This window comes from Salvelinus sp. IW2-2015, linkage group LG23, assembly GCF_002910315.2.
Source record: "Salvelinus sp. IW2-2015 linkage group LG23, ASM291031v2, whole genome shotgun sequence".
Lineage (NCBI taxonomy): Eukaryota > Metazoa > Chordata > Actinopteri > Salmoniformes > Salmonidae > Salvelinus > Salvelinus sp. IW2-2015.
The window spans coordinates 19,270,898-19,298,290 of NC_036863.1; the positions used below are offsets into that span (position 1 = coordinate 19,270,898).

Sequence of the window (27,393 nt, forward strand, 5' to 3'; positions counted from 1 at the left end):
TGTGTGCACCAAATTTGAGAGAAATAAGCTTTTTGTGCACATGAAAGAATTCTGGGATCTTTTGTTTCAGCTCATGAACCATGGGATCAACACTTTACACGTTGTGTTTATATTTTGGTTCAGTATATATTTGTCCAGGCCTCAATTGTGCCTTGATTAGCACAATTCATTCTCGCTGTCAATAATTCTGTTATAATAGGAACTGCATTCACTGGTTAAATTAGTATTCAAACAGTCAAATGGTTGTTGCTATGTTTTTTCAGCAGTCCTGCCTGCCAGCAGTAATCTACTCTGATTGAGAGATTCAAGGGGCTATAACCGTTAACATAGATGGAAAGCATTGAATATTTAAATTCATGCACTTAAAAATTAATTTTGTAACTTTCCCCCAGAAGCATTTAACTCCCACATCATATGAATTAATGCATCTACCTGATTTAKGGGACACATGAACAGTTGGTGTTAAATACAGTGTGTGAACAAACTTAAAATGTATAAGTTGATGGTTCAGATTACAGGATGCCAAGGTAATATTTCCATATTCTGTTCCTGTTAAAGCATAGTTCAGATTCAATTCAATCTGTGGACTATACTTTAATGGCTAGCTCAGAATGAGCTTTCCAAAAGTTGTTTATATATTATGGAGATCAGTCCTTTCGGGAGCCCACATAATTTATTGATAAATCCCATCATTGGATGTTTCGGTAGTTGGGTTTCCCAAGGGACTCCATAGGCCAGCATAGCTGACCTAAATTGTAAATATAGAAAAAAGTTGATATTGAGAAAAATATCTGCACTGGGCATTTAAACTATTATGACGGCTAGGGATATGTTAGTGCTTTAAATTATTTACAAATGGTCATAAGGGATATAGTCAACTAACATCAATTACAGTATAAATTGTCATTGTGACATGATTGTCAAAGTCCTTCATTGGAATGGAAATAAGATTCTCCCTAGCTCTCTGGTGAGTAAATCTTGATGAGATGCTGAAGTTCAGTGGGGTACCCAGTCATCGGACACCTCTGGTTGGCTTTGATGTAGACATAAATACAGCGGTAACAGAAGACAAAACCAGAGGTGGAGAGGACGGTATCATTGGTGCGGACCTTGCAGCAGAGTGGACATACTTTGCTGTGTCTGGTCAGTGGTTGTTGGTTCTGGAGGTGGATGGGAGGGGGTGGTGTGGGGAGGGAGGTCAGGGTCTTGATGGTGCTCTGGTTCTCTGAGGAGTACCACCACTCGAGGAACTGCAGGAAAAACACTCCCAAGGAAAGACTAGTGGAGAGGGACAGAGCCACACCCCCCACCACTGTCGACGTCAGCCTCCGCAGCCTCTCACCAACACTGGGAAGGGAAGAAATAACAACTTACAGGGAAGTATGCTTATAGGCTAAATGCTTTTAAAAGTGATTAAACTCTTTGAACTCAGGGTCCCTTGAGACAGGATATCCCAATTTCATTCTTACCTTGAGCCGATGGCCGTGGAAGGTGAGGCTGGTTTGAGGTCCATATTTGTGATGTCATGTCCTGTGAGGTGAGCCAGCCTGACACCTGCCAGCCACAGAAATGGTGAGTGGGTCTTGGCTCGGCCAAACACATACAACAGCTGCTGGCAGAACACCCAGCTGTCCCAGCCCATGCTGACATAGGGGTAGGCTGCCAGGAAGGCCCTGTACATCCTCTGCAAGGGCGTCTGTGGCAGGCGGATGGAAAAATCGTCCTCATCCCTCTGCTTGGCCAGTACCTGTTCCAGCTTGGCCCTCAAGTAAGGAACGAGGGCAAGCAGGATCAGTGAGCACCAGTGGTGTTTCCCACGCAGACCCAGGTGAGCTGGCCGCTCGCGACCAGAAGCAGCCACGCGCTTTAGGCTGTAAAAGTTCTCAGAGAATGAGGCGCTAGTCCGTGACAGAAAATGGTGCTGCAGCAATACATCCAGAACACCGTGAATCTCGTCAAATCTCCGCCAGAGGAATCCGTAGCGAGAGGGGTTAGACTCAGCCAGAACCTGAGGTAATAGTTGAGAGAAGGAAGTTGCATTATATCAAACTTGAATCACACAGCAATGTCAGTGCAGCAAAGTCAGTATATGGACACCACATATTAAAAAGGCCATACAAGGTTGAATACAAACTATTTAACACATCAAGTGATCCAACATCATAATGCCAATTATGTAGTCTAGACGGATACCTTGATGGGCCAGCGTTCTCCTGCACAAATATATGAGCATGTGTGCAGGATTTTGTTCCAGACGTTTCAAATAATCAACCGTTGTTGGATAAACATGGTTTATATAGTTTCTTCCTGGAGTGTATTTATTACGTATTACTTCGGAAACAATTAACCGTTTAAGAACGAAACGGGGAAGGACCTACCTGAATTTGTCCAATATAAACACGTTTTGTTGCGAAATGTTTACCGTTTGGAGTAAACTGATTCGGTTGCAAAACGAAAAGTTATGCAACAGACTCGGCGTAATAAATACACATCAGGTGTCTACAGATGTAGCAAAAATGACATGGGTGAGAAAATGTCGTCGAACCTTCACTGCGTGTCGCAAAGCGGGTCTGACTGCACCCATCAGGGAGTCCTGTGCCAAGACCTCGAATATCGACGGTCTGTCATCTGCAGCTGCAGTTGTCAAATGTGCACCACGTTCTGCCATGCCTGGTGACTTCAAACACGTTTGGCAAAAGGCTCAATTACCTAAATAGCTAGCCAAGTTAGCTACAGAGACTGCGAGTGAAGTTAGTTTGCTTAGTAGTACCACTTTATACTGCACAAGTTCAACAAATATAAATAGCTAGCTGCATCAATTTCCACTGATAAAAATGGGACAGACTAATCATAAAGACGCATACCTAGCTACCCTCATGTATTTAATTCAAACGTTACAAGCTGGTGTTCTGGTTTTCGTGTTTCTTTGAACTACCCCTTTCCCAACTGTAAAGATAGTCCGGCTATTTCCGGTGGAAATGAACTCCGGTGTTACGCCTTTCTGGTTCCGACGCCCTTCACTCATTTTGTTTTTTCGGGAGTGCTGTCTTTCCACGGCTAGCTATCCCTTTGCGGTAATCAAGGAGGAAAAACATCTTTCAAATTGTGGAATAACGTCACTCACCCTAGTGACGTATTTTCTTATTGAAATTACCTAAAAACAAGTCTGTACCTTTCCATTTGTAATTTAGATGTTTTACGTTAATTCAATTCAATGGGCTTTACGTTAATGCTAACTAGCTATCTGAAAGTACCGAGGCCTCACATCCCTAGCCAGCTAATGATATAGCTTAATATGACAGATATTTTCCCTCCTCCACTGGTGTTAAGATAATGGGGTCAACTTGGCTCTGTTGTTAGTTTAAGCTTGTTGTATTTATAATAGCTAGTCTATTGACCAACCTGTTTTTTCTCTATTATAAAAGGCATTAAACTGCCTTCCTAACGTAGCTAACGTTAGCCGGTGAAAGTGATGCTGATTGCTGCTGTCGTGACATCCAGCTGTTGTTTGTCATTGAATGCTGTAATATTTGTGCTTTGGTTCTAATGTCTCATTGAACTGTATAAAACATATTTAGAATCCAAGATTAAAAATAACTATAATTATTAGCAATGTGTCGTYGTAGCCTCTAGGCCAGGGGTGTCACGTCAAACACGTGTAGGGGTCCAATCCAGTCCGCAGGTGGTTTGAGTAAAAAAACAAAAACGTTTGAGTATTTTTTTATATATTTTTTATTACTACATCACTTAGGCCTGTTATATGTGTCCTGTCCTGTGTCCTCTAATGCTGGATATTTCCCTGAAATAGATTTGAAGAACATCTACAATGACTGACTCAAAATATTTTACAACAAATAAAAAAGGTGAGTCTTACAACGATTCTTGGTATTGTCTTCTTCAATGACACATCACCCCCTTGATCAAGAGTGCACAACTATCATTAGGTTGGTGTGGATAATATTAAACAGTGCAACATAACTCTTGAGGGAAATAGATTGTCTCCTACTCTCCTCACAGACACAGAATGTATGAAATTACCACTAAAGGCTGAACTGTTCATGATAAAATTGACAACTGAACTGACAGCTCTACCAGTGTTGCTGGATGAGAGCATCATTCTGTTTTCACACTAGACTGTCACTAACGTTGCATGTATCCTGTTACAGGGGAGATCTTTGAGCTGAAGGCAGAGCTGAACAATGAGAAGAAAGAGAAGAGGAAGGAGGCAGTGAAGAAGGTCATTGCGGCTATGACTGTGGGCAAGGATGTCAGGTACAGTACACCTGATTACATCCTTTGACAGTTCTGTGTGTTGACCTATACATCCCACTGACATTGCCTAATGACTTCTGCTCTCCAAACATTGTTCAGCAATTACTTTTACTTTAACGTAAAAGAGACTGCCTACTTGTTTATAGTTAGAAAGTTATCTCTGATAATCTCTATTATTAAAGAGAGATCAAAATATTTGAATGAAAAATGTTCTGACTTGATATGTAGAGTTATAATTGCCTCTCTGTCAAAATATTGTGAGTTATAGTGATGAGCAAACATTGGTGATGTCATATCCCTCTGTCCTTTAGCTCCCTCTTTCCAGATGTGGTGAACTGCATGCAGACTGACAACCTGGAGCTGAAAAAGCTGGTCTACCTGTACCTGATGAACTACGCCAAGAGCCAGCCCGACATGGCCATCATGGCTGTCAACAGCTTTGTCAAGGCAAGGCCTTTTATACATGGTTTTCCACTTACATCGGCTTTTAACACAGCCTAGCCATTACAATACTGCACTTCCCTACCCATAGATATCTTACCTCTCTCTCCCTCAGGACTGTGAGGACCCTAACCCCCTGATCCGTGCCCTGGCCGTGCGCACCATGGGCTGCATCCGCGTGGACAAGATTACAGAGTACCTGTGTGAGCCGCTGAGGAAGTGTCTGAAGGACGAGGACCCATACGTGAGAAAGACAGCAGCAGTGTGCGTGGCAAAGCTCCACGACATCAACGCCCAGATGGTGGAGGACCAGGGTTTCCTGGACTCCCTCAGGGATCTCATTGCCGACTCCAACCCCATGGTAGGTTTGGCTGGCACTAGGACCCTAGGCACAGCCCAGACTATGTACATGTCAGGTGAAATTTTCGGACTTTTTATTTACTTATACACTTCCTTCTGGGGCCTGGGGTAATTTAAAAACAGCCTCCAAGACCTGTTTCAACAGAGTTAGTCATGATTCAAACTTTTTCTCCTATGAAAGGCTTTGCTCTACCATGCTAGACAAGACAAGACAGAGTACATCATGTTTTCCTAATCACTGGCCACTGTGTCTGGACCTCCAGGTGGTGGCCAACGCGGTGGCAGCTCTGTCTGAGATTAGTGAGTCCCACCCCAACAGCAACCTGCTGGACCTCAACCCACAGAACATCAACAAGCTGCTGACAGCCCTCAACGAGTGCACAGAGTGGGGCCAGATCTTCATCCTGGACTGCCTGTCCAACTACAACCCCAAAGACGAGCGCGAGGCCCAGAGGTACGTTCACTTATCATTCTGAAGACTTTTAGGATTTTCTATTTTTTTCATAGAAACTAAACTGAACGCTGACTTAGTTGTCAGAGTAACATATTTGCAATACACATCCAAGTTTTTTTTATTTTTTATGTGATAACTTTTGAATGTTAGTTGCTGGGTGTTGTGATAAATCTCCATAATAATTCCTATGGACTAAAACTTTACCAGCTGCTGCGTTTGTGCATACATTCACCTATTTTGGTGTTGTCAACTTTTAATGACTTTGTAATAAACATGTCTGTCCTTCTCTTTCTCTCCCAGCATCTGCGAGCGGGTCACGCCCCGTCTCTCCCACGCCAACTCGGCGGTGGTGCTGTCGGCTGTCAAGGTGCTGATGAAGTTCCTGGAACTGCTGCCCAAGGAGTTGGACTACTACAACACCCTGCTGAAGAAGCTGTCCCCCCCGCTGGTCACCCTTCTCTCTGGGGAGCCAGAGGTCCAGTATGTGGCCCTCAGGAATATCAACCTCATCGTCCAGAAAAGGTCAGGGGGCAATTTGCTGATAAATACTTTATTGTAGGGCTGGGCGATTTTATGATTGCATCGTCTATCGACAATGATTGACATCCATCGTCTATTGTGACGACATCGTGATGTCCAAACGATGTTGTAGCATATTTGAACTTGACTGCACCGCCGGAGTCTGGCAGCACACAACAGTGCAGCGAGCACATTGCAGGGCGACAATGCCCAATGGCCCATTCCCTATTTGCCATATTTAGTATTTATTAGGATCCCCAATTAGCTGCTGCCGAGGCAACGTATACTCTTCCTGGGGTCCAAACAGGAAACAACACAACAAATCAAATACATAATATACATACATAGCACTACATTTACATTACAATTTAGCCATTCAGCAGGTGCTCCCATCCAGAGCAACCCACAGCTAATACATTCTTCTTAAGATAGCCAGACGAGACAACCACGTCACAGTCATATCCCAACTACGTATCACATACATAATGCAATGCAAATACAATACAAAATGCATAGAAATGTCTGTGTGTCTCTTCACAATCCCTGTTGTGCCGTGTTCTTTTATCTATTTTTAAAAAATCTGTTTTTATTGCTAGCTTGAGTTACCTGGAGTGGCAGAGAGTTCCATTTAGTCATGGCTCTATTTAATACTGTGTGTTTCCCAGCCTCTGTTCTGGACCTGGGGACTGTGAAGAGATCTCTGGTTGCATGTCTTGTGTGGTACCGATGAGTGTCCGAGCTATGTGCCAACTGCTTGAACAGACAGCTTGGTAGCTTCAACACATCAACACCTCACACAAAGACCAATAGTGATGCAGACAATCTCTCCTCAACTTTGAGCCAGGAGAGAATGACATGCATGTCATTGACATTAGCCCTCCGTGTACATCTAAGTGCAATACGTTGCTCTGTTTTGGACCAACTGCAATTTGTCTATGTCCTTCTTTGCCGCACCTGACCACACAACTGGACAGTAGTCCAGGTGAGACAAAACTAAGGCCTGTAGTACCTGTGTGATTGACTGAGATATCAAGAAAGTAGAGCAACGCCTTATCGTGGACAGACCTCTTCCCATTTTAGTAACCATTGAGTCTATATGTTTTGACCATGATAGCTTGCTATCTAGGGTGACACCCAGAAGTTTAGTCTCTTCAACTTGCTCAATAGGCACATATTCAATAATGGATCCAGATGAGGTTTAGGGTTGAGCAAGTGATTTTTTCCCAAATATTATGCTTTGAGTTTTTTATATTTTATATAAAATGTTATATTTAGCACCAGCCTATTTCTAGTTACCCGTTCTAAAACTGACTGGAGCGCTATGTTAAGGGTGTCAGTTATTTATTTTACTGTTTCAGTCGACCTGTACTCTACTGAGTCATCAGTATACATAGACACACATGCTTTATTCAAGGTCAGTGGAAGGTCATTWGACTTGAAATATGCAGACAGGCAGATTAAAAGTAATACTTCTGACAGCCAACTTTCTAGCTCTGCCTACAACATCTGGACTTTCTAGCTCTGCCTACAACATCTGGACTTTCTAGCTCTGCCTACAACATCTGGACTTTCTAGCTCTGCCACAACAATCTGGACTTCTAGCTCTGCTACAACATCTGGACTTTCTAGCTCGCCTACACATCTGAGACTTTCTAGCTCTGCCTAACAACATCTGGACTTTCTACTCTGCTACAACATCTGGACTTTCTAGCTCTGCCTACAACATCTGGACTTTCTAGCTCTGCCTACAACATCTGGACTTTCTAGCTCTGCCTACAAATCGGACTTTCTAGCTCTAACGGATCAGCTGGCTTACAACATCTTGACTTTCTTGCTCTGCCTAAAACATCTGGACTTTCTAGCTCTGCTTACAACATCTGGACTTTCTAGCAATCCCAGAAAGCATGGATTATTGAGTCATTATTAGTTTTACACTTAAGACATGACTCTGCCGTTGTGCTGTAGAATTAGTAAATGTTGTCTCTTGTATAATAAATTCTACACGTTAGCATCAATTTTCGTTAACTGTAATTTTGTTAGTTATGCTCCAACTTTCCCTCCATCTTGTGCCAACATCAGTTCTTTTTAATAGTTAAAAAAAATTCTAAGAGATTGTCAGTTGGATATGCTCTCTGCAATGTTTTGTATATCTTCCTTATCATATGAACATCAATTTCTGACTCATAAGATTCCCTAAATTTGCTCATCTTGTCAACAAACACGTTTATAAAGTGGTTGGCAATATCAAAGGGTTTGGTTATGATGAGGATGGAGCTGAGTTAGCATTTCTGCATAAAATGTAATTTAAGGTCCTCCAGAGCTTTTTACTATCTTTATATAATTTATCTTTGTTCCATAGCCTACATTTTCAGTACATATGTTGTAGTTAGACTGTTAACATAATGCAAGAGAACAATGTAGATTGTAGAAAGAGCAGCGAGCACCAAAGCAGCGCAAAATGTCAGATAGGGCCTAACATGTTTTTTTCCCCCTCTCTAATGTCGGGTGATCACGGGCATTTTGCAACGGACACTCCGTTGTCTGGCTTATTGTTTTCATATCGTAATTTCACTTTTTCTCCCCAATCCCCATTCAAATAGAATGTGACTTGTTGGCCTTATTTATTGCATACTATTTCATTATCAACCATCAAATGAATCTTTAGGCGTAACGGAGTTCCATCTCAGAAAGTTGTTTGCGAATAGCCTAAATAAAAACATAGTATAGTAATAATGAGAGAGAGAACAACAATTGCAAGATAAACTAATCGAATAGGAAGTTGACCAAAGTGTAGGCAAAATAAATTGTGCTGTCGGAAACCTCCTCCTTGCAAACCAAATAGCCAATAATAGGCTACAGCCTACACATAGGCTACTTCAATAAAAGTTACAGTAGGCTAAATGTTGCTTTTACAAGTTAAACTAATATTGTCAGCCTTTATTAATGTCCTTGAATTGTACTACGGGCAATCGGGCATAAACTCCCACAGCAGCACTTTCAATAAGCGGGAACAAAAAATAAATGAATGATGAGTTGGTGTGGGCCTCACTTTAGTTTGAATAGCTTACAAATTGTGAATTTATATAAAAGTCTAAAATAATCAGATAAAACAAATGATTATTTAGCCTATAACATTCTTTCTAATACCTGAATGAACATTGGCTTAGGTTAAAAACTAATAGGCCTATTATCCTTAGGCTATGCCTTTTGCCTATCGAACTGTAAACATTCTAAATGTTAAAAACAAATGATTATTTATAATATTCTTTATTACACTTAAAAACAAATGAACATTGGCATAGGCTAAAATCTAATAGGCCTATTAGGATATGCCTTTTGTCTAACTGTGCAAATCCTAAATATAGGCATACAAGTTACAAAATAAGTATGAAAATAACCTAAATGAGTGCAAAAAAACTAACAGTGCAAATAAGTCTTTCAAGGTTTGACAGAATATTTTTGCCCATCCTTTTGAATAAGATTAATCTGGATTTGAATATAGGCTACATTTTAAAATTAAGTAAAATGCAATGAGGAACCATTAGGTCTAATTGTTTTTTTTACCATGTCTTAGGCCTACCTAAAGGTTTCTGGCAAGGAACATCAGCATGTTCACCTTTTCTGCCCCAGAGTAGCAAACTCAGGAGGATGATGGACCTGTAAATGTTGACAGAGGTTTGTCATTTATCCATCCTTTGCCCTGATAATCCCTTATCATTCGTCCCTTATCATTCGTCCTGAAACTGAAGAACTGCCAAACAGGCATATACATGATTTCTTTCCCATTTAGTCAGCCATTGTTTTTTTCTGATTCAGCGTAAGGCAGGCTATACTATAGGACTAAGTGAAATCCCGTCACTTCTTTTTTGTCAAAAAGTAGCCTAATGGAAGAAGGTTGGAAATGTGCTTACCCAGATGATCAAGATTAAATAACAAGTCTACACTTGATAGTCTACACTTGATATGGCTATAATATACATTTTTAATATTTAGGCTAATATAACTGATATCTGAGTATTTTTATGGACAAGAGAGAAACATAGCCCTACCAATTTGAAAATCATTCTGTAGCCTAGACTAGCCTCCAAGGGATCAGGGCTGGAACAGAGTCAACCAGATTTTGTTTGCTGATGTCAACATTGTGAACAGAGTGCCCCGTGGTGGCGGTGGGGTTATGGTATGGGCAGGCATAAGCTACGGACAAGGAACACAATTGCCTTTTATCGATGGCAATTTGAATGCACCGAGATACCGTGACGAGATCTTGAGGCCCATTGTCGTGCCATTCATCCGTTGCCATCACCTCATGTTTCAGCATGATAGCATGATAGCATGACAGCCCCATGTCGGAAGGATCTGTACACAATTCCTGGAAGCTGAAAATGTCCCAGTTCTTCCATGGCCTGAATACTCACCAGACATGTCACCCATTGAGCATGTTTGGGATGCTCTGGATCGGTTCCCACCAATATCCAGCAACTTCACACAGCCATTGAAGAGGAGTGGGACAACATTACACAGGCCACAATCAACAGCCTGATCAACTCTTATGTATTCAGAGATGTCACGCTGCATGACAGGTTTTCTGATCCACGCCCCCAACTTTTTTTTAAGGTGTCTGTGAACAACAGATGCATATCTGTATTCCCAGTCATGTGAAGTCCATAGATTAGGGCCTAATGAATTTAGTTCAATTGACTGATTTCCTTAGATGAACTGTCACTCAGTAAAATCTTAGAAATTGTTGCATATTGCGTTTTTCTATTTTTGTTCAGTGTATGTTTTTATTTTTTATTGTTGGACATAAAAGACTAAAAACACCAGCAAATCAGATCTGTGATTTTAGTTTTGGAAATTTGTTACAAAGTATTCCCACCCATAACAAAGATATATACTATATGTGATCATATACAACTGTAAGCAAGGTTTGAAATTATTATGTTTTAGTCAAATATTATATCTGTTTGGGCTTCTTGCAGTCAATTTGCAGTCTAGAAATGATTTGTAATTATGTTCTGGCCCCCTGACCATCCACTCAAGAAAATATCATCCCGCGGCTGAATCTAGTTAATTATCCCTTGTTTTTAGCCCTTTCTAAATGAATCCCTCAGTGATGTGGAATGTTTGATGTTAGATAAGACTGTTTTGTTAAGATGTTTTGGCACCATGTTTTAGTTTGGTGCCATCCTCACTTCCTAGCCACTAGATGACAGAATTTATTTTCCTATGTACCCTTCCCCTCTCTCAGCTCTGTAGGTTCAGATCAGGACCAGATGGATAGATAGATGTTCTGTTCCTATAATACATGTCATCTCTACTCTTTAGGCCTGAGATCCTTAAGCAGGAGATCAAGGTGTTCTTTGTCAAGTACAACGACCCCATCTACGTCAAACTGGAGAAACTGGACATCATGATTCGCCTGGCCTCCCAGGCCAACATAGCTCAGGTACCATTCATGGAACCCTATACCTCAGTCAATAGAAGTCTACACTAAGTGTAGAAAACATTAGGAACACCTTCCTAACATTGAGTTGCACCCCCTTTTGCCATCAGAACAGCCTCAGTTTGTCAGGGCATTGACTCTACAAGGTGTCAAGCGTTCCACAGGGATGCTGGCCAATGTTGACGCCAGTGCTTCCCACAGTTGTGTCAAATTGGCTGGATGTCCTTTGGGTGGTGGACCATTCTTGATACTCAGGGGAAACTGTTGAGCGTGAAAAACCCAACAGCGTTGCAGTTCTTGACGCACTCAAACCAGTGCGCCTGGCACCTACCAGGGTTCGTATTTTCATGAAAGCATGAAAAAGTCATGGGATTTTTAAATGGTGTTTTCCAGGCCTGGAAAAGTTTTGGAAAGTCATAAAATCTGAAATGTTTTGAAAGTCATGGAAATTCTGAATATTTTCTGTTAATGTAATTTATTTAGGCACAGTTAAATATTTAATCAATCAAATAGAATCAGCATATCACCCATGATCGGAATGTCACTAGTGCATCAGCAGGTAGGCCTATAAAACTAACTAGGTAGCCAATTAAAAATATATATTGTACCCTCTAGTTAACTGTTAAGCTATTTTTAGCATGTATTAATGTTTTCGTCATGTCCCCAAAAACTTTCCACCGACACTCGCGAATAAGGTCATACAAAGTTGATTTACTTTTTTTGACGAAACAAACAATTCACTTCGCCATTGTATTAGTTGGGATTTGGTTCAATCAAAATAATAATTTGTGAATCATGAACATTATTTTTAGGAATAAAGATTAGATGCAACCTTTCTTTTGGATTATGTGGCTTGTTTTATAGATACTTCCAGTTGATTTGAGAATCCAATGTATGGGACATTGTAACACAATAGATAATAGTCAGCCTGCAAAGTAAACAACTCTAATGTAGCTAAGATAATTATGACTAAACTAGAAAATGTACATTTCCTGGACATTTTTGTGCTTGCTTCAGCTGAATAACAAGATTTGTAGACTACAATATTCATTTGATCTTTGATATATTGAATGAGCAAATTATTTCAGAAGGGATAAAACTTATTTGGTTGTAATGTTGCAATGTTTTACATGAAGGGTGGTCAATCCTCCAGGAGAACTAATGGTTGTGCAGGTTTTATTCCTGTCCCCCTCTAACAAATCACAGTTTAGAAATGAACTGCTCAACCAGACCGTATTAAAGGGCTTGATCAAGAGCCTGAACACCCAGTAGCTCTCCACACTGAGGGCTGACCACATGTGTGTCATACAGTTGCCTAGCAGGTGTTCTACTTTGTGGGGGGTTAAGTGCCTTGCTCAATGACAGGAGATGGTACATGGGATCAGAGAGCAGCCTCCCAGTGTCGATACCACACTTTTCTATACGTAAATAGAGATGCCACCAATTGTTGGTCATGGAAATTTGGTGAAAGTCATGCAATTCCATCTGTCAAAATGTGCATGCTACTACCGTTCAAAGGCACTTAAATATTTTCTTGGTCATTCACCCTCTGAATGGCACACATACACAATCCATGTCTCAATTGTCTCAAAGCTTAAAAATCCTTATTTCCTCCCTTCATCTACACTGATTGAAGTGGATTTAACAAGTGACATCAGTAAGGGATCATAGCTTTCACCTGGTCAGTCTGTCATGGAAAGAGCAGGTGTTCCTAATATTTTGTTCACTCAGTGTATATTAGGGTGTTAATTTCTCATGATTTACTGTACATCATTATATACTTAGTCACTCTACACAGAAAACTATCATTGTACCATTTTACCATTGTACCACTTATAATAATGGTATTGCCCCCCAGAAATATAAAGGTTTGTTAACATAACAACATGGCCCTCAGATAGCATAGCATACTCTAACCCCGACTTGGATCCATCTGTTCATCCGCACCTCTATATTGAATACTAATTTCAACAGAAACGTTCATATTCCAATGCTTCACTCCTAATCAGTCTTATCTGGTGCTCTTAGCGGCTTCTGTCAGACGATGCCTTAATGAACACACGTTTTAGATAGCGGATGTGCTCGCTTCCTTCGCTGTGAAGAGCCGAGATAGCTGTCAATCACGCTGACAGCTAAGGCAGGCTYGGACAACCTTGCTGTAAATTAGCCATTACAGTCCAACAGAGAGACACTCCCTGGATAAACACCATCTCTGAGGGAGGCTTTGGTAGCTTCTCTGACTGGCCTTGGGTAGCTTACACTTGTGTGTGTACACAATTTACTAACCTCAACCTTATCTCCTCAACCCATTCTCTTACGGTGTCAAGATGTTTGCATGTCCTCCCACCGTGTGTGTGTGATGTTTTTCACTCATATGCCCTGCTCTCTTCCCAGGTGTTGGCTGAGCTGAAGGAGTATGCCACCGAGGTAGACGTTGACTTTGTGCGTAAGGCAGTGAGGGCCATCGGGCGCTGTGCCATCAAAGTGGAGGTTGGAATCTGAGACACCATCATAGACGGACCCACAGAGGATCTCTGATCAATGTCTATCTGAACTTCAGATTTTATAGCTGTTCCATAAAAGTGCCATCCAATCCTATAAAGTTGTTTGAAGGAGTTTAAACGAGGTACTTTGGCCACTGTGAAAAAAATCAGTTTTGGGTCAGTGTTGACTCTGTTCCTGTTGTCTCCTTTTTAGCAATCTGCTGAGCGCTGTGTTAGCACCCTGCTAGACCTCATCCAGACCAAGGTCAACTATGTGGTGCAGGAGGCCATCGTGGTCATCAGGGACATCTTCCGCAAATACCCCAACAAGTAGGTGTCCTTTTCCCTCCATCCCTGATAATAATCAATGAAGTTTGAGAATTCTTTCCTCATTCTTGTCTTTTGTTTTTCAGTAGGGGCTATACTGCCCCTGTCTGTGTCTATACAAGACCTTTGTATATCCCCAGGCCCAGACAGACACTAGTGTATACCCTGACCCTTTATACTTTCTCTCTCTGCTCAGGTATGAAAGCATCATCGCCACGCTGTGTGAGAACCTGGATTCTCTGGACGAGCCGGATGCGCGTGCCGCCATGATCTGGATCGTGGGCGAGTACGCTGAGAGGATCGACAACGCCGACGAGCTGCTGGAGAGCTTCCTGGAGGGCTTCCATGACGAGAGCACGCAGGTCAGTTGTCCCAGAGCAGAGCACTCAGGTCAGTTGTCCCAGAGCAGACCACGCAGGTCAGTTGTCCCAGAGCAGACCACTCAGGTCAGTTGTCCCAGAGCAGAGCACTCAGGTCAGTTGTCCCAGAGAGACTACGCGGTCGTTTGTCCAGAGAGACGCAGCAGGTCAGTTGTCCAGAGCAGACACTCAGGTCAGTTTGTCCAAAAGCAGACCATCGGGTAGTTGTCCCAGAGCAGAGCACTCGGTCAGTTTGTCCAGAGCAGAGCACTCGGGTCAGTTGTCCCAGAGCAGAGCACTCGGTCAGTTGTCCCAGAGCAGAGCACTCGGGTCAGTTGTCCCAGAGCAGACCGACGGAGGTCAGTTGTCCCAGAGCGGAGCGCTCAGGTCAGTTGTCCCAGAGCAGAGCGCCAGGTCAGTTGTCGCAGAGCACTCAGGTCAGTTGTCCCAGAGCAGAGCACAGATGTCAGTTGTCCAGAGAGAGCACAGATGTCGTTGTCCAGAGCAGAGCACAGAGGTCAGATGTCCCAGAGCAGAGCAAGAGGTCAGTTGTCCAGAGCAGAGCAAGAGGTCAGTTGTCCCAGAGCAGAGCACAGAGGTCAGTTGTCCAGAGCAGAGCACAGAGGTAGTTGTCCAGAGCAGAGCAAAGAGGTCAGTTGTCCCAGAGCAGAGCACAGAGGTCAGTTGTCCCAGAGCAGAGCAAGAGGTCAGTTGTCCCAGAGCAGAGCACAGAGGTCAGTTGTCCAGAGCAGAGCACAGAGGTAGTTGTCCGAGAAGAGCCAGAGGTCAGTTGTCCCAGAGCAGAGCAAGAGGTCGGTTGTCCAGAGCAGAGCACAGAGGTCGGTTGTCAGGCAGAGCACAGAGGTCAGTTGTCCCAGAGCAGAGCACAGAGGTGGTTGTCCAGAGCAGAGCACAGAGGTCGGTTGTCCCAGAGCAGAGCAAGAGGTCGGTTGTCCCAGAGCAGAGCACAGAGGTGGTTGTCCAGAGCAGAGCACAGAGGTCGTTGTCCCAGAGCAGAGCACAGAGGTCGGTTGTCCCAGAGAAGAGCACAGAGGTCGGTTTGTCCAGAGCGAGCAGAGGTCGGTTGTCAGAGCAGAGCACAGAGGTCGTTGTCCAGAGCGAGCAAGAGGTGGTTGTCCCAGAGCAGAGCAAGGGTCGGTTGTCCAGAGCAGAGCACAGAGGTCGGTTGTCCCAGAGCAGAGCACAGAGGTCGGTTGTCCAGAGCAGAGCACAGAGGTCGGTTGTCCCAGAGCAGAGCACAGAGGTCGGTTGTCCCAGGAGAGCACAGAGGTGGTTGTCCAGAGCAGGCAGAGGTCGTTTCCCAGAGCAGAGCACAGAGTCGGTTGTCAGAGCGAGCACGAGGTCGGTTGTCCCAGAGCAGAGCACAGAGGTCAGTTGTCCCAGAGACTATGTCGTTTCCGAGATCAGGTCAGTTGTCCCAGAGCACTCAGGTCAGTTGTCCAGAGCACACAGGTCAGTTGTCCCAGAGCAGAGCAAGAGGTCAGTTGTCCAGAGCATCAGGTCGTTGTCAGGCACTCAATGTCAGTTGTTCAGAGCTCAGGTCAGTTGTCCCAGAGCAGAGCACGAGGTAGTTGTCCCAGAGCAGAGACAGAGGTCAGTTGTCAGAGCAAAAGCTCAGGTCAGTTGTCTCAGAGCGGAGCGCCCAGGTCAGTTGTCTTCAGAGCGGAGCGCCCAGGTCAGTTGTCTCAGAGCGGAGCGCCAGGTCAGTTGTCTCAGAGCGGAGCGCCCAGGTCAGTTGTCTCAGAGCGGAGCGCGGTCAGTTGTCAGAGCGGAGCGCCAGGTCAGTTGTCCCAGAGCGGAGCGCCAGGTCAGTTGTCCCAGGGCGGAGGCCCAGGTCAGTTGTCCAGAGCGGAGCGCCCAGGTCAGTTGTCCCAGAACGGAGCGCCCAGGTCAGTTTGTCCCAGAGCGGAGCGCCAGGTCAGTTGTCCAGAGGGGAGGCAGGTCAGTTGTCTCAGAGCGGAGCGCCCAGGTCAGTTCGTCCAGAGCGGAGCGCCAGGTCAGTTTGTCCAGAGCGGAGCGCCAGGGTCAGTTTGTCCAGAGCGGAGCGCAGGTCAGTTGTCAGAGCGAGCGCAGGTCAGTTGTCCCAGGCGGAGCGCACAGGTTCTTGTCCATGAGCGGGCGCCAGGTCAGTTGTCCCAGAGCGAGCGCAGGTCAGTTGTCCCAGAGCGGAGCGCCCAGGTCAGTTGTCCCAGAGCGGAGCGCCCAGGTCAGTTGTCCCAGAGCGGAGCGCCCAGGTTAGTTGAGGTCAGCAACCCTAGTCCTCTGCCCAGTTTCTAATCTACCTCTACCCCCAGGACACTTAATATAAATCTGTTGGTTTCATTTGACAATCTTAATGCCAGATGGCCTCTTTGTTGCCTTTGGGACTATTAGACCCTGCTTGGAAATTAATCTAGGGCAAAGACTGGATTGAATATGGTTATAGCTCCACTTTGCCCTTGTCTGTAATTTCTGCTATATTGCTTTCATTAAAGCCATCCTTTCAGATCTACACGTGCCTTGTGGCTAGGAGTTGATTTGGCCCCACCCTAACAATAATTACCTTTATTATCTGGGTTGTGGGGTCAGACCATTCACAGTCTTGGGGGTGTGTTGTGTTTCAGGTCCAGCTCACTCTTCTGACGGCCATTGTCAAACTATTCCTCAAGAAACCCTCTGAGACTCAGGAGCTGGTGCAGCAGGTCCTTAGTCTGGCCACACAGGTGACATATATATATATATACATACACATACACACACACACACACACACACACACACACACACACACACACACACACACACACAGAGACACACACCAATATATCTCCCTCTTTTGCTTCAAACTGTCTCAAACTTCAACTCAACACTGTCTATTCACCACTGTGATTCCTTCCCCTTGTGTCCTCCTAGGATTCCGACAACCCTGACCTACGTGACAGGGGTTACATCTACTGGCGCCTGCTGTCCACCGACCCGGTGACTGCCAAGGAGGTGGTCTTGTCCGAAAAGCCCCTGATCTCGGAGGAGACAGACCTGATTGAGCCCACCCTGCTGGACGAGCTCATTTGCCACATTGGCTCCCTGGCCTCCGTCTACCACAAGCCCCCCAACGCCTTCGTGGAGGGTAGCCACGGCATCCACCGCAAGCACCTGCCCATCCAGCACGGCAGGTGAGACACAGTTACCAGGAAGTTACTCAGTTACCAAAGTCCTAGAAGACACACTCACCTAACCCCCAAACAACACGTCCCTCTCCGCCTAGCACAACACATAGGCAATCATTGCTTACACACAAATACCAAGATCTGCTCCCTCATATAAATGAAATAGAATATTCATTAAATACTGTATATCTGTGCCCACCTCTCAGCATTGACACAGGCGAGAGCCCTGTGAGCGCAGGGCCAGCGGTCCCTATTGAACAGGCCCAGTCAGTCATCCCTTCCCAGGGAGACCTGCTGGGAGACCTGCTCAACCTGGACCTGGGTCCCCCCGTCAATGTGCCCCAGGTCTCCTCCATGCAGATGGGCGCTGTCGACTTGCTGGGCGGAGGCCTCGACAGCCTGGTGAGTGAGAGATACACACACACTCACGTAAAGGTTTATTTGTCTCTGCTGGGATGGTTGGATTGTACATGTAGTCCATGAGGGATCAATAGGACAGCACTCTTCCTGATTGATGTTTTATTGTGCCATGAACAATGTGGAGAGTATGTCTCCTTTTAGCGTGTCTGTCAGTGTGCGTTCCCCGGTCTGAGTTGAGCTGACACAGCGAGGGTGGTGTATGCTGAGCTGTGGCCACAGAGATCCACTATATCAGTGAGAAGCCTGTCTCCCTGTCCCTGATTGATCTGCCAGGCACTGGTACAGAGAGGCAGGCAGGGCAGTGATGTCACGATGCAGCTTCACACTGATATCTCAATACAGCAGAGACACGAGGCGGAGGCTTGGCACGCCATGGTGGTACTGGCACGCACACAGCAAACCAGAGTTTGGTCCTAATGGTACAGGGTGGTAGCATCTTGTCAGGTTGTATGTTGCTAATATTATTGCGCTGTCAAGATTGTTTTGGGCTTTATACAGATTACTTGTTTTGGGTGACAAGATGGTGCCTATTATTTAACATTTCAGTTTTACTAAACATCCTAGTTAGCCAACTATAAAAAGTTAATTTCCATCCATGGTGTAACAATGTGATAATGATTTGAGTGTGGTTTGGCATGCGGGTCTTGTTTTGGGACTGCTCTGGAACGAGCAGCGGCTTTTTGGGAAGCTCTATTAATGTCTCTTATGTTTTACGAAAACTTCCTCCTCTTGACAAAGTCATTATAGCTTTTTAATGATATTAGCTGGTGATTGTGTTCCCTACCCTGAAGGGACAGCTGCAGCGGTTGTTCTACTCTATGGATAGGGAAAGAAATGGTGTCAGACCGTCTACAGTCGTGGCCAAAAGTTTTGATAATGACACAAATATTAATTTTCACAAAGTTTGCTGCTTCAGTGTCTTTAGATATTTTTGTCAGATGTTACTATGGAATACTGAAGTATAATTACAAGCATTTCATAAGTGTCAAAGGCTTTAATTGACAATTACATGAAGTTGATGCAAAGAGTCAATATTTGCAGTGTTGACCCTTCTTTTTCAAGACCTTTGCAATCTGCCCTGGCATGCTGTCAATTAACTTCTGGGCCACATCCTGACTGATGGCAGCCCATTCTTGCATAAACAATGCTTGGAATTTGTCAGAATTTGTGGGTTTTTGTTTGTCCACCCGCCTCTTCAGTATTGACCACAAGTTCTCAATGGGATTAAGGTCTGGGGAGTTTCCTGGCCATGGACCCAAAATATCAATGTTTTGTTCCCCGAGCCACTTAGTTATCATGCTGGAAAAGGCATTGCTCGTCACCAAACTGTTCCTGGATGGTTGGGAGAAGTTGCTCTTGGAGGATGTGTTGGTACCGTTCTTTATTCATGGCTGTGTTCTTAGGCAAAATTGTGAGTGAGCCCACTCCCTTGGCTGAGAAGCAACCCCACACATGAATGGTCTCAGGATGCTTTACTATTGGCATGACACAGGACTGATGGTAGCGCTCACCTTGTCTTCTCTGGACAAGCTTTTTTCCGGATGCCCCAAACAATCGGAAAGGGGATTCATCAGAGAAAATGACTTTACCCCAGTCCTCAGCAGTTCCAATCCCTGTACCTTTTGCAGAATATCAGTCTGTCCCTTATGTTTTTCCTGGAGAGAAGTGGCTTCTTTGCTGCCCTTCTTGACACCAGGCCATCCTCCAAAAGTCTTCGCCTCACTGTGCGTGCAGATGCACTCACACCTGCCTGCTGCCATTCCTGAGCAAGCTCTGTACTGGTGGTGCCCCGATCCCGCAGCTGAATAAACTTTAGGAGACGGTCCTGGCGCTTGCTGGACTTTCTTGGGCGCCCTGAAGCCTTCTTCACAACAATTGAACCGCTCTCCTTGAAGTTCTTAATGATCCGATAAATGGTTGATTTAGGTGCAATCTTACTGGCAGCAATATTCTTGCCTGTGAAGCCCTTTTTGTGTAAAGCAATGATGACGGCACGTGTTTCCGTGCAGGTAACCATGGTTGACAGAGGAAGAACAATGATTCCAAGCACCACCCTCCTTTTGAAGCTTCCAGTCTGTTATTTGAACTCAATCAGCATGACAGAGTGATCTCCAGCCTTGTCCTCGTCAACACTCACACCTGTGTTAACGAGAGAATCACTGACATGATGTCAGCTGGTCCTTTTGTGGCAGGGCTGAAATGCAGTGGAAATGTTTTTCTGGGATTCAGTTCATTTGCATGGCAAAGAGGAACTTTGCAATTAATTGCAATTCATCTGATCAYTCTTCATAACATTCTGGAGTATATGCAAATTGCCATCATACAAACTGAGGCAGCAGACTTTGTGAAAATGTATATTTGTGTCATTCTCAAAACTTTTGGCCATGACTGTACATACATAATAGTGTTGTAACTTGTAGTGTTGTAGCCACCAAAATGTTGTTCAGAAAGGAAACACCATGTATTCATTTAACCCTTTATTAGAAAGTAAATGACAATACATTAGGTATTGGCATTCGTCTCTGCAGCAGCTTAAGGGTAGCTCATTACCATAGCAATTAGGGGTGTGAACGATTAAACTAAATTAGGATGTTTAACGTTAAGAAAAAATCCCTAACCAAACAACTTTTCCCCCCATTTTTTTCTCAAAAAAATTAAAATCACAGTGCACTACCACTAACAGATCCCGATCATTATCATAAATGGAAAAATCTAAATTAAACAAATACCTAATGCAACAGTGCTGTAACGTTAGTAGGAGACATGCATCTTTCTAATTATTTGCCACGATTATTAAGCGCTCTGCACATCAACGTGGTTAAGTTGGAAAAATGACAGAGAAAGGCAAGCGACAGCAGCGAACAGCCTGCTCTTCCCCGAGTCAGTACAGTATAATTGAGTCTGCTAAGCTGCTGCGCTGTGCTTCTAGCTGACCCAACATTACAATGTAGCGATTGGTGCTTTGGAAATATGCTGAAGTATGGACTGACTGCTGGGAACATGTCTACAACTTCATAAGCAAGCTGTCAAACTATTGTAAATAATTGACAAGCTACACTCTGTTTATCAGTGCAGTGACGAACATCCTTACATGTCATGCTGACCACACCGCTCGCATCATGTGCGTGAGCATTACAAAATAAATGTACACATACATGTTATTCATTCATTGCACCCACACTGCTCGCACGCATCAACGAGCACCTGCGTAGCCAGGCGCTGAAATAGAACTTCTATTTGTGACGCTTGACACGATGCAAATCCTGTCTTTCCCATCTCCTCATTGGTTTTTGGGAGCATATACCCACGTTGGTGATTGAAAGATGAACTGAGGTCCACACTCTAATCCAGTTGGTGGTGGTAATGCACCTTAAAGTTGGTTGCCAACTGCCATATAAAGTCCAAAGAAGAAGAAGAAGCCAGAAGGAGGAGAGATTACTGGAAACGAACTCGATTACCCTTTTATCTGTGTATTAATTGTTAGAGTAGAGGACCTTGTGCATTTAATGTCAAATAACAACCCAATGATTATATCCCAGGACAAATTAGCTAGCAATAGCAAGCTAGCTAGCTAAATTGCCGTAAATGTTTAATGGTTTACGACCTGTCCCCAAATTAACATAGTTGGTTCAGAGTTTGTTTTGATATTTCAACCTGCGTGTCCTGATCGCGTCTGGTGTGGGTGGACAATATCAACATGCACGCGATGGCGCGCACACACACACACGCACAAGCGGTCTGGTCTGCATTTTAGCTAGCTAGCTAAAATTCCATCTCTGTGTTTCAGTGAAGATAGTTAGAAGCAGGCAGGCTACAACAAGCTAAATCAGCTGATGAAATCACTGGCGGCCATTATACTTGCACATATTTTGTGCAGGACTAGAGAGATGTTTTTGCTTTCTCAGAGTATGTGTCTCTGCCCAGTGCCTGTGTTTCATAGCGATTGAGTCATGCACAAGATAGATGGATTTAGAATGTTCTAATATTGATAAGTGGCAGTTGGGACATCGAGGGTGCATTGTCTCAATACTCATTTTGACCAAAACACTTGCGGTCTCAAGTGATCACTATTGAACACAACAGCAAGTGGCCACTCGGTAAAGGGCTTAGGGGCCAAGTCTTGAGATTCAGCCTATGACTGCTGTACATAGAACTTCATTAACCCCCAAGCGGTTATAAGCAATAGGATCACCATACACAATAGGATCACCATACCCAATAGGATCACCATAAGTAATAGGACCACCATAAGCAATAGGACCACCATAAGTAATAGGACCACCATATGCAATAGGATCACCATACGCAATAGGACCACCATACGCAATAGGACCACCATACGCAATAAGGACGACCTATACGAATATGGACAATACGCAATAGGACCATTTTTTGCATTGTGAATTCACATGGAATTTTATGTTTTTATAATTTTAATGGAAAACCGATCACCCACAGGAGAGAGTGGGTTCAGAAGGGGGTGGGTGAATTGGCACTGAGGTGGGAAGTCCCTGCCCGAGATGTTAATTTGTTAGCTGACATTTTCAAGAGACTACACCTTCGATTGAGATAAAACAATGTGTAAGCTCAACCATGAGGAATCATATTGCCCTAGATATACCACCTCACTCCAAAACTTTTTCCAAAGATCGGCACATTTGTCAATTGGCATTATCCAGGCCAGGGCAACTGTAGTTGGGCAGGGAGTTCAGCGTAGCGAATTAGGGGTCGCGTCTTGCCTTCCGCGTAGAGCAGGGCCTCATCGTGATAAGTGATTATTCCGGCTGTCTCGCTGTGTTCCTTATCCGTCTTGGGTGGCGCTCTCAGATTATAAAGGGCTTCCAATTAAATCTTAATTGGACAGTCATTAAAACTGCAGTGACTCCAATCCAAGTTGGAGAGTCCATTCTGGGACATATTACCGCTGTGCTGCCTCACAATGTTTAAACCACTCTGCTGAGTAATTACAGTGGGGAGTGAAAGCTATTTTTTTGCTTTGATCAGCCATTCTGCAGACCTGTAAGCCAATTTGGCCAATTAATGGAATCAATATGGGTTTTAATGAAAGGCAAAGAGCCCTGAACTGAAACAGCCCTCAGTAGTTAGTTTAGCACTGATAAAGTTCAAGGGCACCTTTCTCGCAGTCAGAGCTTGGGTTTAAATACTTCTATGAAGGATATTGTGGCTCCAGATTGAACACAGAGCAATAATAGTTTTATTTGCTATATATTTGTAAAATAGAAAAAAAGCAGGCCTTAAAGCTTAATGTGGGGCGATTAGGGATGTAACAATTCACCGATATGATCGGTTCCCGTTCAAATGTTTAAGATATGAGTGCATCGGTCCGCGGGACCCCAAACTGATCCAAATGTAGCATGCTTCGGCCACGAAATCAATTCAAACGTTACGAATGCCGTTTCACACATTTTTCTTGCTCAAATGACTCTTGCTCTACCTTCTGAAAATACCTTATCTTTTGTGACAACTGTGTCCTCTCCTTCAGTGTCGAACTAAGCATGTATTTGTGTTGCCAGTCATTGATCTACAAGTCATTTTGCATGCCAAACAACCCCATATCAGTAGCCTAGTCAAGCTTTGCATGCTGACCAACGAGAGGTTGGCATATTCCTGATCTGGCACATCTGCGTGTCACCTTCAGCATTCAAATGTTTGTAAAATGGCTTGCTCTTTATTAGTTGAGTGACAACCAATATATTTTGCTAGGTTATTTTTAAACAAATGCACTGTTGAAAATTGTGTTTTACCGTAATAAAAGTAGCACCGGAGACAACTCTCATCTGGCTATACATGCTGACTGGGGCTTGCATTAGATTTTATTTTGATTGTTCAGGTTCACTATCAGCAATAGTTTTGGTAGTTTTGTTTGTAACAATCAGTATATACAGTGCAGTGCCTTCAGAAAGTATTTACACCCCTTGACTTTTTCCACATTTTACAAAGTTACAAAGTTGATAAAAAAAATATATTTAATTGTCATTTTTTTGTCAACGATCTACATAAAATACTCTAATGTCAAAGTGGAAGGAAAAAAATGTATTAAAACTTCTTTGGGATAGAGGGCGCTGTTTTCACTTTGTAAAAAATCGTTCCCAAATTAAACTGCCTCGTACTCAATTCTTGCTCGTACAATATGCATATTATTATTACTATTGGATAGAACACACTCTCAAGTTTCTAAAACCGTTTGAATTATATCTGTGAGTAAAACAGAACTCATTTTGCAGCAAACTTCCTGTTAGGAAGTGAAAAATCTGAAATCGAGGCTCTGTTCCAGGGCCTTCCTATTCATTTGCTTGAAATCTATGGATATACATGCACTTCATACGCCTTCCACTAGATGTCAACAGGCAGTGAGAGGTGAAATGGGGTGTATAGCTTGATCTGAGGCTTGATCAAACGAGAGCTCTTGGAATGACATGACCCCAAATTTCCTTTGTTCAGCAAGGCGCGGGAAGGACAACAGCATTGGCTTCTGAAAAGCTTTCGTTATAGACGGCTAATATCTCCGGCTTTGATTTTATTTGATAAATGTGATAATATCATCGTAAAGTATGTTTTTTCAATATAGTTTTATCAGATTATTGAAAGTTTATCGGGAGTTTTGTCTTTTTCCGTTCTCTGCGTTTGGTGACGATGGACAGCTTCGCGCCACTTGGCTAGCTTTGGTTGCTAATTCGACAGGATAAGAGGACATTCTAAAACCAAACAACGATTGTTCTGGACAAAGGACCCCTTGTACAAGATTCTGATGGAAGCTCAGCAAAAGTAGGAACCATTTATGATGTTATTTCATATTTCTGTTGAAAATGTTTAGTATTATTTTCCGCCCTCATTGCAGGCGCTGTCTCGCTATAACGTAAGCTGTATGTCGTACTAAAGTTATTTTTAGAATTCTAACACGGCGATTGCATTAAGAACTAGTGTATCTTTCATTTGCTATCCAACATGTATTTTTTTGTAAAGTTTATGATGAGTTATTTGGTCAGATTAGGTGAGTGTCAGAAATATATCAGGGTTTCTGGGGAAAAGTTGCTACGTTTTCACAATGTATAACCACGGATTTCAGCTCTAAATATGCACATTTTCGAACAAACCATATATGTATTGTGTAATATGATGTTATAGGACTGTGATCTGATGAAGATTGTGAAGGTTAGTGAATACATTTATATCTTTTGCTGGTTTTTTCGCTATCGCTACCTTTGCGTTGAATGAATGCGGTTGTGTGGTTGGCTATTTAAGCTAGCATACCACCCTGCATACCACTGCTGGCTTGCTTCTGAAGCTAAGCAGGGTTGGTCCTGGTCAGTCCCTGGATGGGAGACCAGGTGCTGCTGGAAGTGGTGTTGGAGGGCCAGTAGGAGGCACTCTTTCCTCTGGTCTAAACAAAGATCCCAATGCCCCAGGGCAGTGATTGGGGACACTGCTCTGTGTAGGGTGCCGTCTTTCGGATGGGACGTTAAACGGGTGTCCTGACTCTCTGAGGTCATTAAAGATCCCATGGCACTTATCGTAAGAGTAGGGGTGTTAACCCGGTGTCCTGGCTAAATTCCCAATCTGGCCTTCAACCATCACGGTCACCTAATAATCCCCGTTTACAATTGGCTCATTCATCCCCCTCCTCTCCCCTGAACTATTCCCCAGGTCGTTGCTGCAAATGAGAACGTGTTCTCAGTCAACTTACCTGGTAAAATAACGGTAAAATAAAAATAAATAAATATTGTAGTAAGCTAATATAATGCTATATTGTGTTTTCGCTGTAAAACACTTAAAAAATCTGAAATATTGTCTGGATTCACAAAGATGTTTGTCTTTCATTTGCTGTACACCATGTATTTTTCATAAATGTTTTATGATGAGTATTTAGGTATTTCACGTTGGTCTCTGTAATTGTTCTAGCTGCTTCGGTGCTATTTGTGATTGTAGCTGCAATGTAAAACTAGGATTTATACCTGAAATATGCAAATTTTCGAACAAAACATCGATTTATTGTTATAACATGTTATAAGACTGTCATCTGATGAAGTTGTTTCTTGGTTAGTGACTAATTCTATCTCTATTTGGTCGGTTTTGTGCAAGCTACCTGTGCTGTGAAAGAAATGTCTGTGCTTTTTTGTATTTGGTGGTGAGCTAACATAAATATACGTGGTGTTTTCGCTGTAAAACATTTAAAAATTCGGACATGTTGGCTGGATTCACAAGATGTTTATCTTTCATTTGCTGTATTGGACTTGTTAATGTGTGAAAGTTAAATATTTCTAAAAAAATATTTTTTGAATTTTCAGTGGAATGTGGGGGGAACCCAGGGGCTAGACAGGTTAATGAAACATTAAACACATACACTACCGTTCAAAAGTTTGGGGTCACTTATTAATTTCCTTATTTTTAAAGAAAAGCAAAAAAAAAAGTCCATTAAAATAAGATCAAATTGATCAGAAATACAGTGTAGACATTGTTAATGTTGTAAATGACTATTGTAGCTGGAAATGGCAGATTATTTTTTAATCTACATAGGTGTACAGAGGCACATTATCAGCAACCATCACTCTTGTGTTCCAATGGCACATTGTGTTAGCTAATCCAAGTTAATAATTTTAAAAGGCTAATTGATCATTTGAAAACCCTTTTGCAATTATGTTAGCACAGCTGAAAACTGTTGTTCTGATTAAAGACGGAATAAAACTGGCCTTCTTTAGACTAGTTGAGTATCTGGAGCATCAGAATTTGTGGGTTCGATTACAGGCTCTGTCAAGTTAGTTGTTGATCATTAATAGACAGCCATTTTTTTACACCTTTATTTAATCTTTATTTAACTAGGCAAGTCAGTTAAGAACACATTCTTATTTTCAATGACGGCCTAGGAAGGCAGAACGACAGATTTTTAACCTTGTCAGCTCGGGGGATCCAATCTTGCAACCTTGCAGTTAACTAGTCCAATGCTCTAACACCTGATTACATTGCACTCCACGAGGAGCCTGCCTGTTACGCAAATGCAGTAAGCTAAGGTAAGTTGCTAGCTAGCATTAAACTTATCTTATAAAAAATCAATCAATCAATGACTGTCATCGCTCCAATGTGTACTTAACCATAAACATCAATGCCTTTCTTAAAATCAATACACAAGTATA

At 43.2% G+C, this 27,393-nt stretch overlaps 2 protein-coding genes across 4 annotated transcripts in view; one reads left to right on the top strand and one right to left on the bottom strand.

The window, feature by feature from the left end:
- Positions 1–335: 335 nt before the first annotated feature.
- pex12 (peroxisomal biogenesis factor 12) lies at positions 336–2,756 on the bottom strand. Its single transcript, XM_023968935.2, has 3 exons — positions 2,546–2,756; positions 1,470–2,008; positions 336–1,347 (listed from the first exon to the last, which is right to left on the bottom strand). The coding sequence occupies exons 1-3, from the start codon at positions 2,666–2,668 to the stop codon at positions 957–959; spliced, it is 1,053 nt and encodes a 350-aa protein (XP_023824703.1). The 5' UTR covers positions 2,669–2,756; the 3' UTR covers positions 336–956.
- Positions 2,757–3,015: 259 nt separating this feature from the next.
- The window catches only part of ap2b1 (adaptor related protein complex 2 subunit beta 1), an 83,066-nt gene continuing 58,688 nt past the window's right edge, over positions 3,016–27,393 (top strand). For 2 of the 3 annotated variants that reach the window (XM_023968931.2, XM_023968934.2), the window contains exons 1-14: positions 3,040–3,164; positions 3,809–3,863; positions 4,167–4,272; positions 4,584–4,719; positions 4,829–5,074; positions 5,337–5,527; positions 5,828–6,049; positions 11,372–11,492; positions 13,884–13,979; positions 14,187–14,302; positions 14,496–14,661; positions 17,283–17,381; positions 17,571–17,830; positions 18,031–18,226. In XM_023968931.2, the coding sequence (XP_023824699.1) occupies positions 3,827–3,863; positions 4,167–4,272; positions 4,584–4,719; positions 4,829–5,074; positions 5,337–5,527; positions 5,828–6,049; positions 11,372–11,492; positions 13,884–13,979; positions 14,187–14,302; positions 14,496–14,661; positions 17,283–17,381; positions 17,571–17,830; positions 18,031–18,226 (1,992 nt within the window). In that variant the 5' untranslated portion in view covers positions 3,040–3,164; positions 3,809–3,826. Of the gene's footprint in view, positions 3,165–3,808; positions 3,864–4,166; positions 4,273–4,583; positions 4,720–4,828; positions 5,075–5,336; positions 5,528–5,827; positions 6,050–11,371; positions 11,493–13,883; positions 13,980–14,186; positions 14,303–14,495; positions 14,662–17,282; positions 17,382–17,570; positions 17,831–18,030; positions 18,227–27,393 lie in introns of all 3 variants that reach the window. The other variant, XM_023968933.2, reaches the window with a different exon arrangement.

Coding starts and splice junctions, on each gene's coding strand:
- pex12 (XM_023968935.2), bottom strand. CDS start 2,668: ATGGCAGAACGTGGTGCACATTTGACAACTGCAGCTGCAGATGACAGA. Junction 2,009..2,545: donor CTTTGCGACACGCAGTGAAG/GTTCGACGACAT, acceptor CTATTACCTCAG/GTTCTGGCTGAGTCTAACCC. Junction 1,348..1,469: donor TCCACGGCCATCGGCTCAAG/GTAAGAATGAAA, acceptor TTCCCTTCCCAG/TGTTGGTGAGAGGCTGCGGA.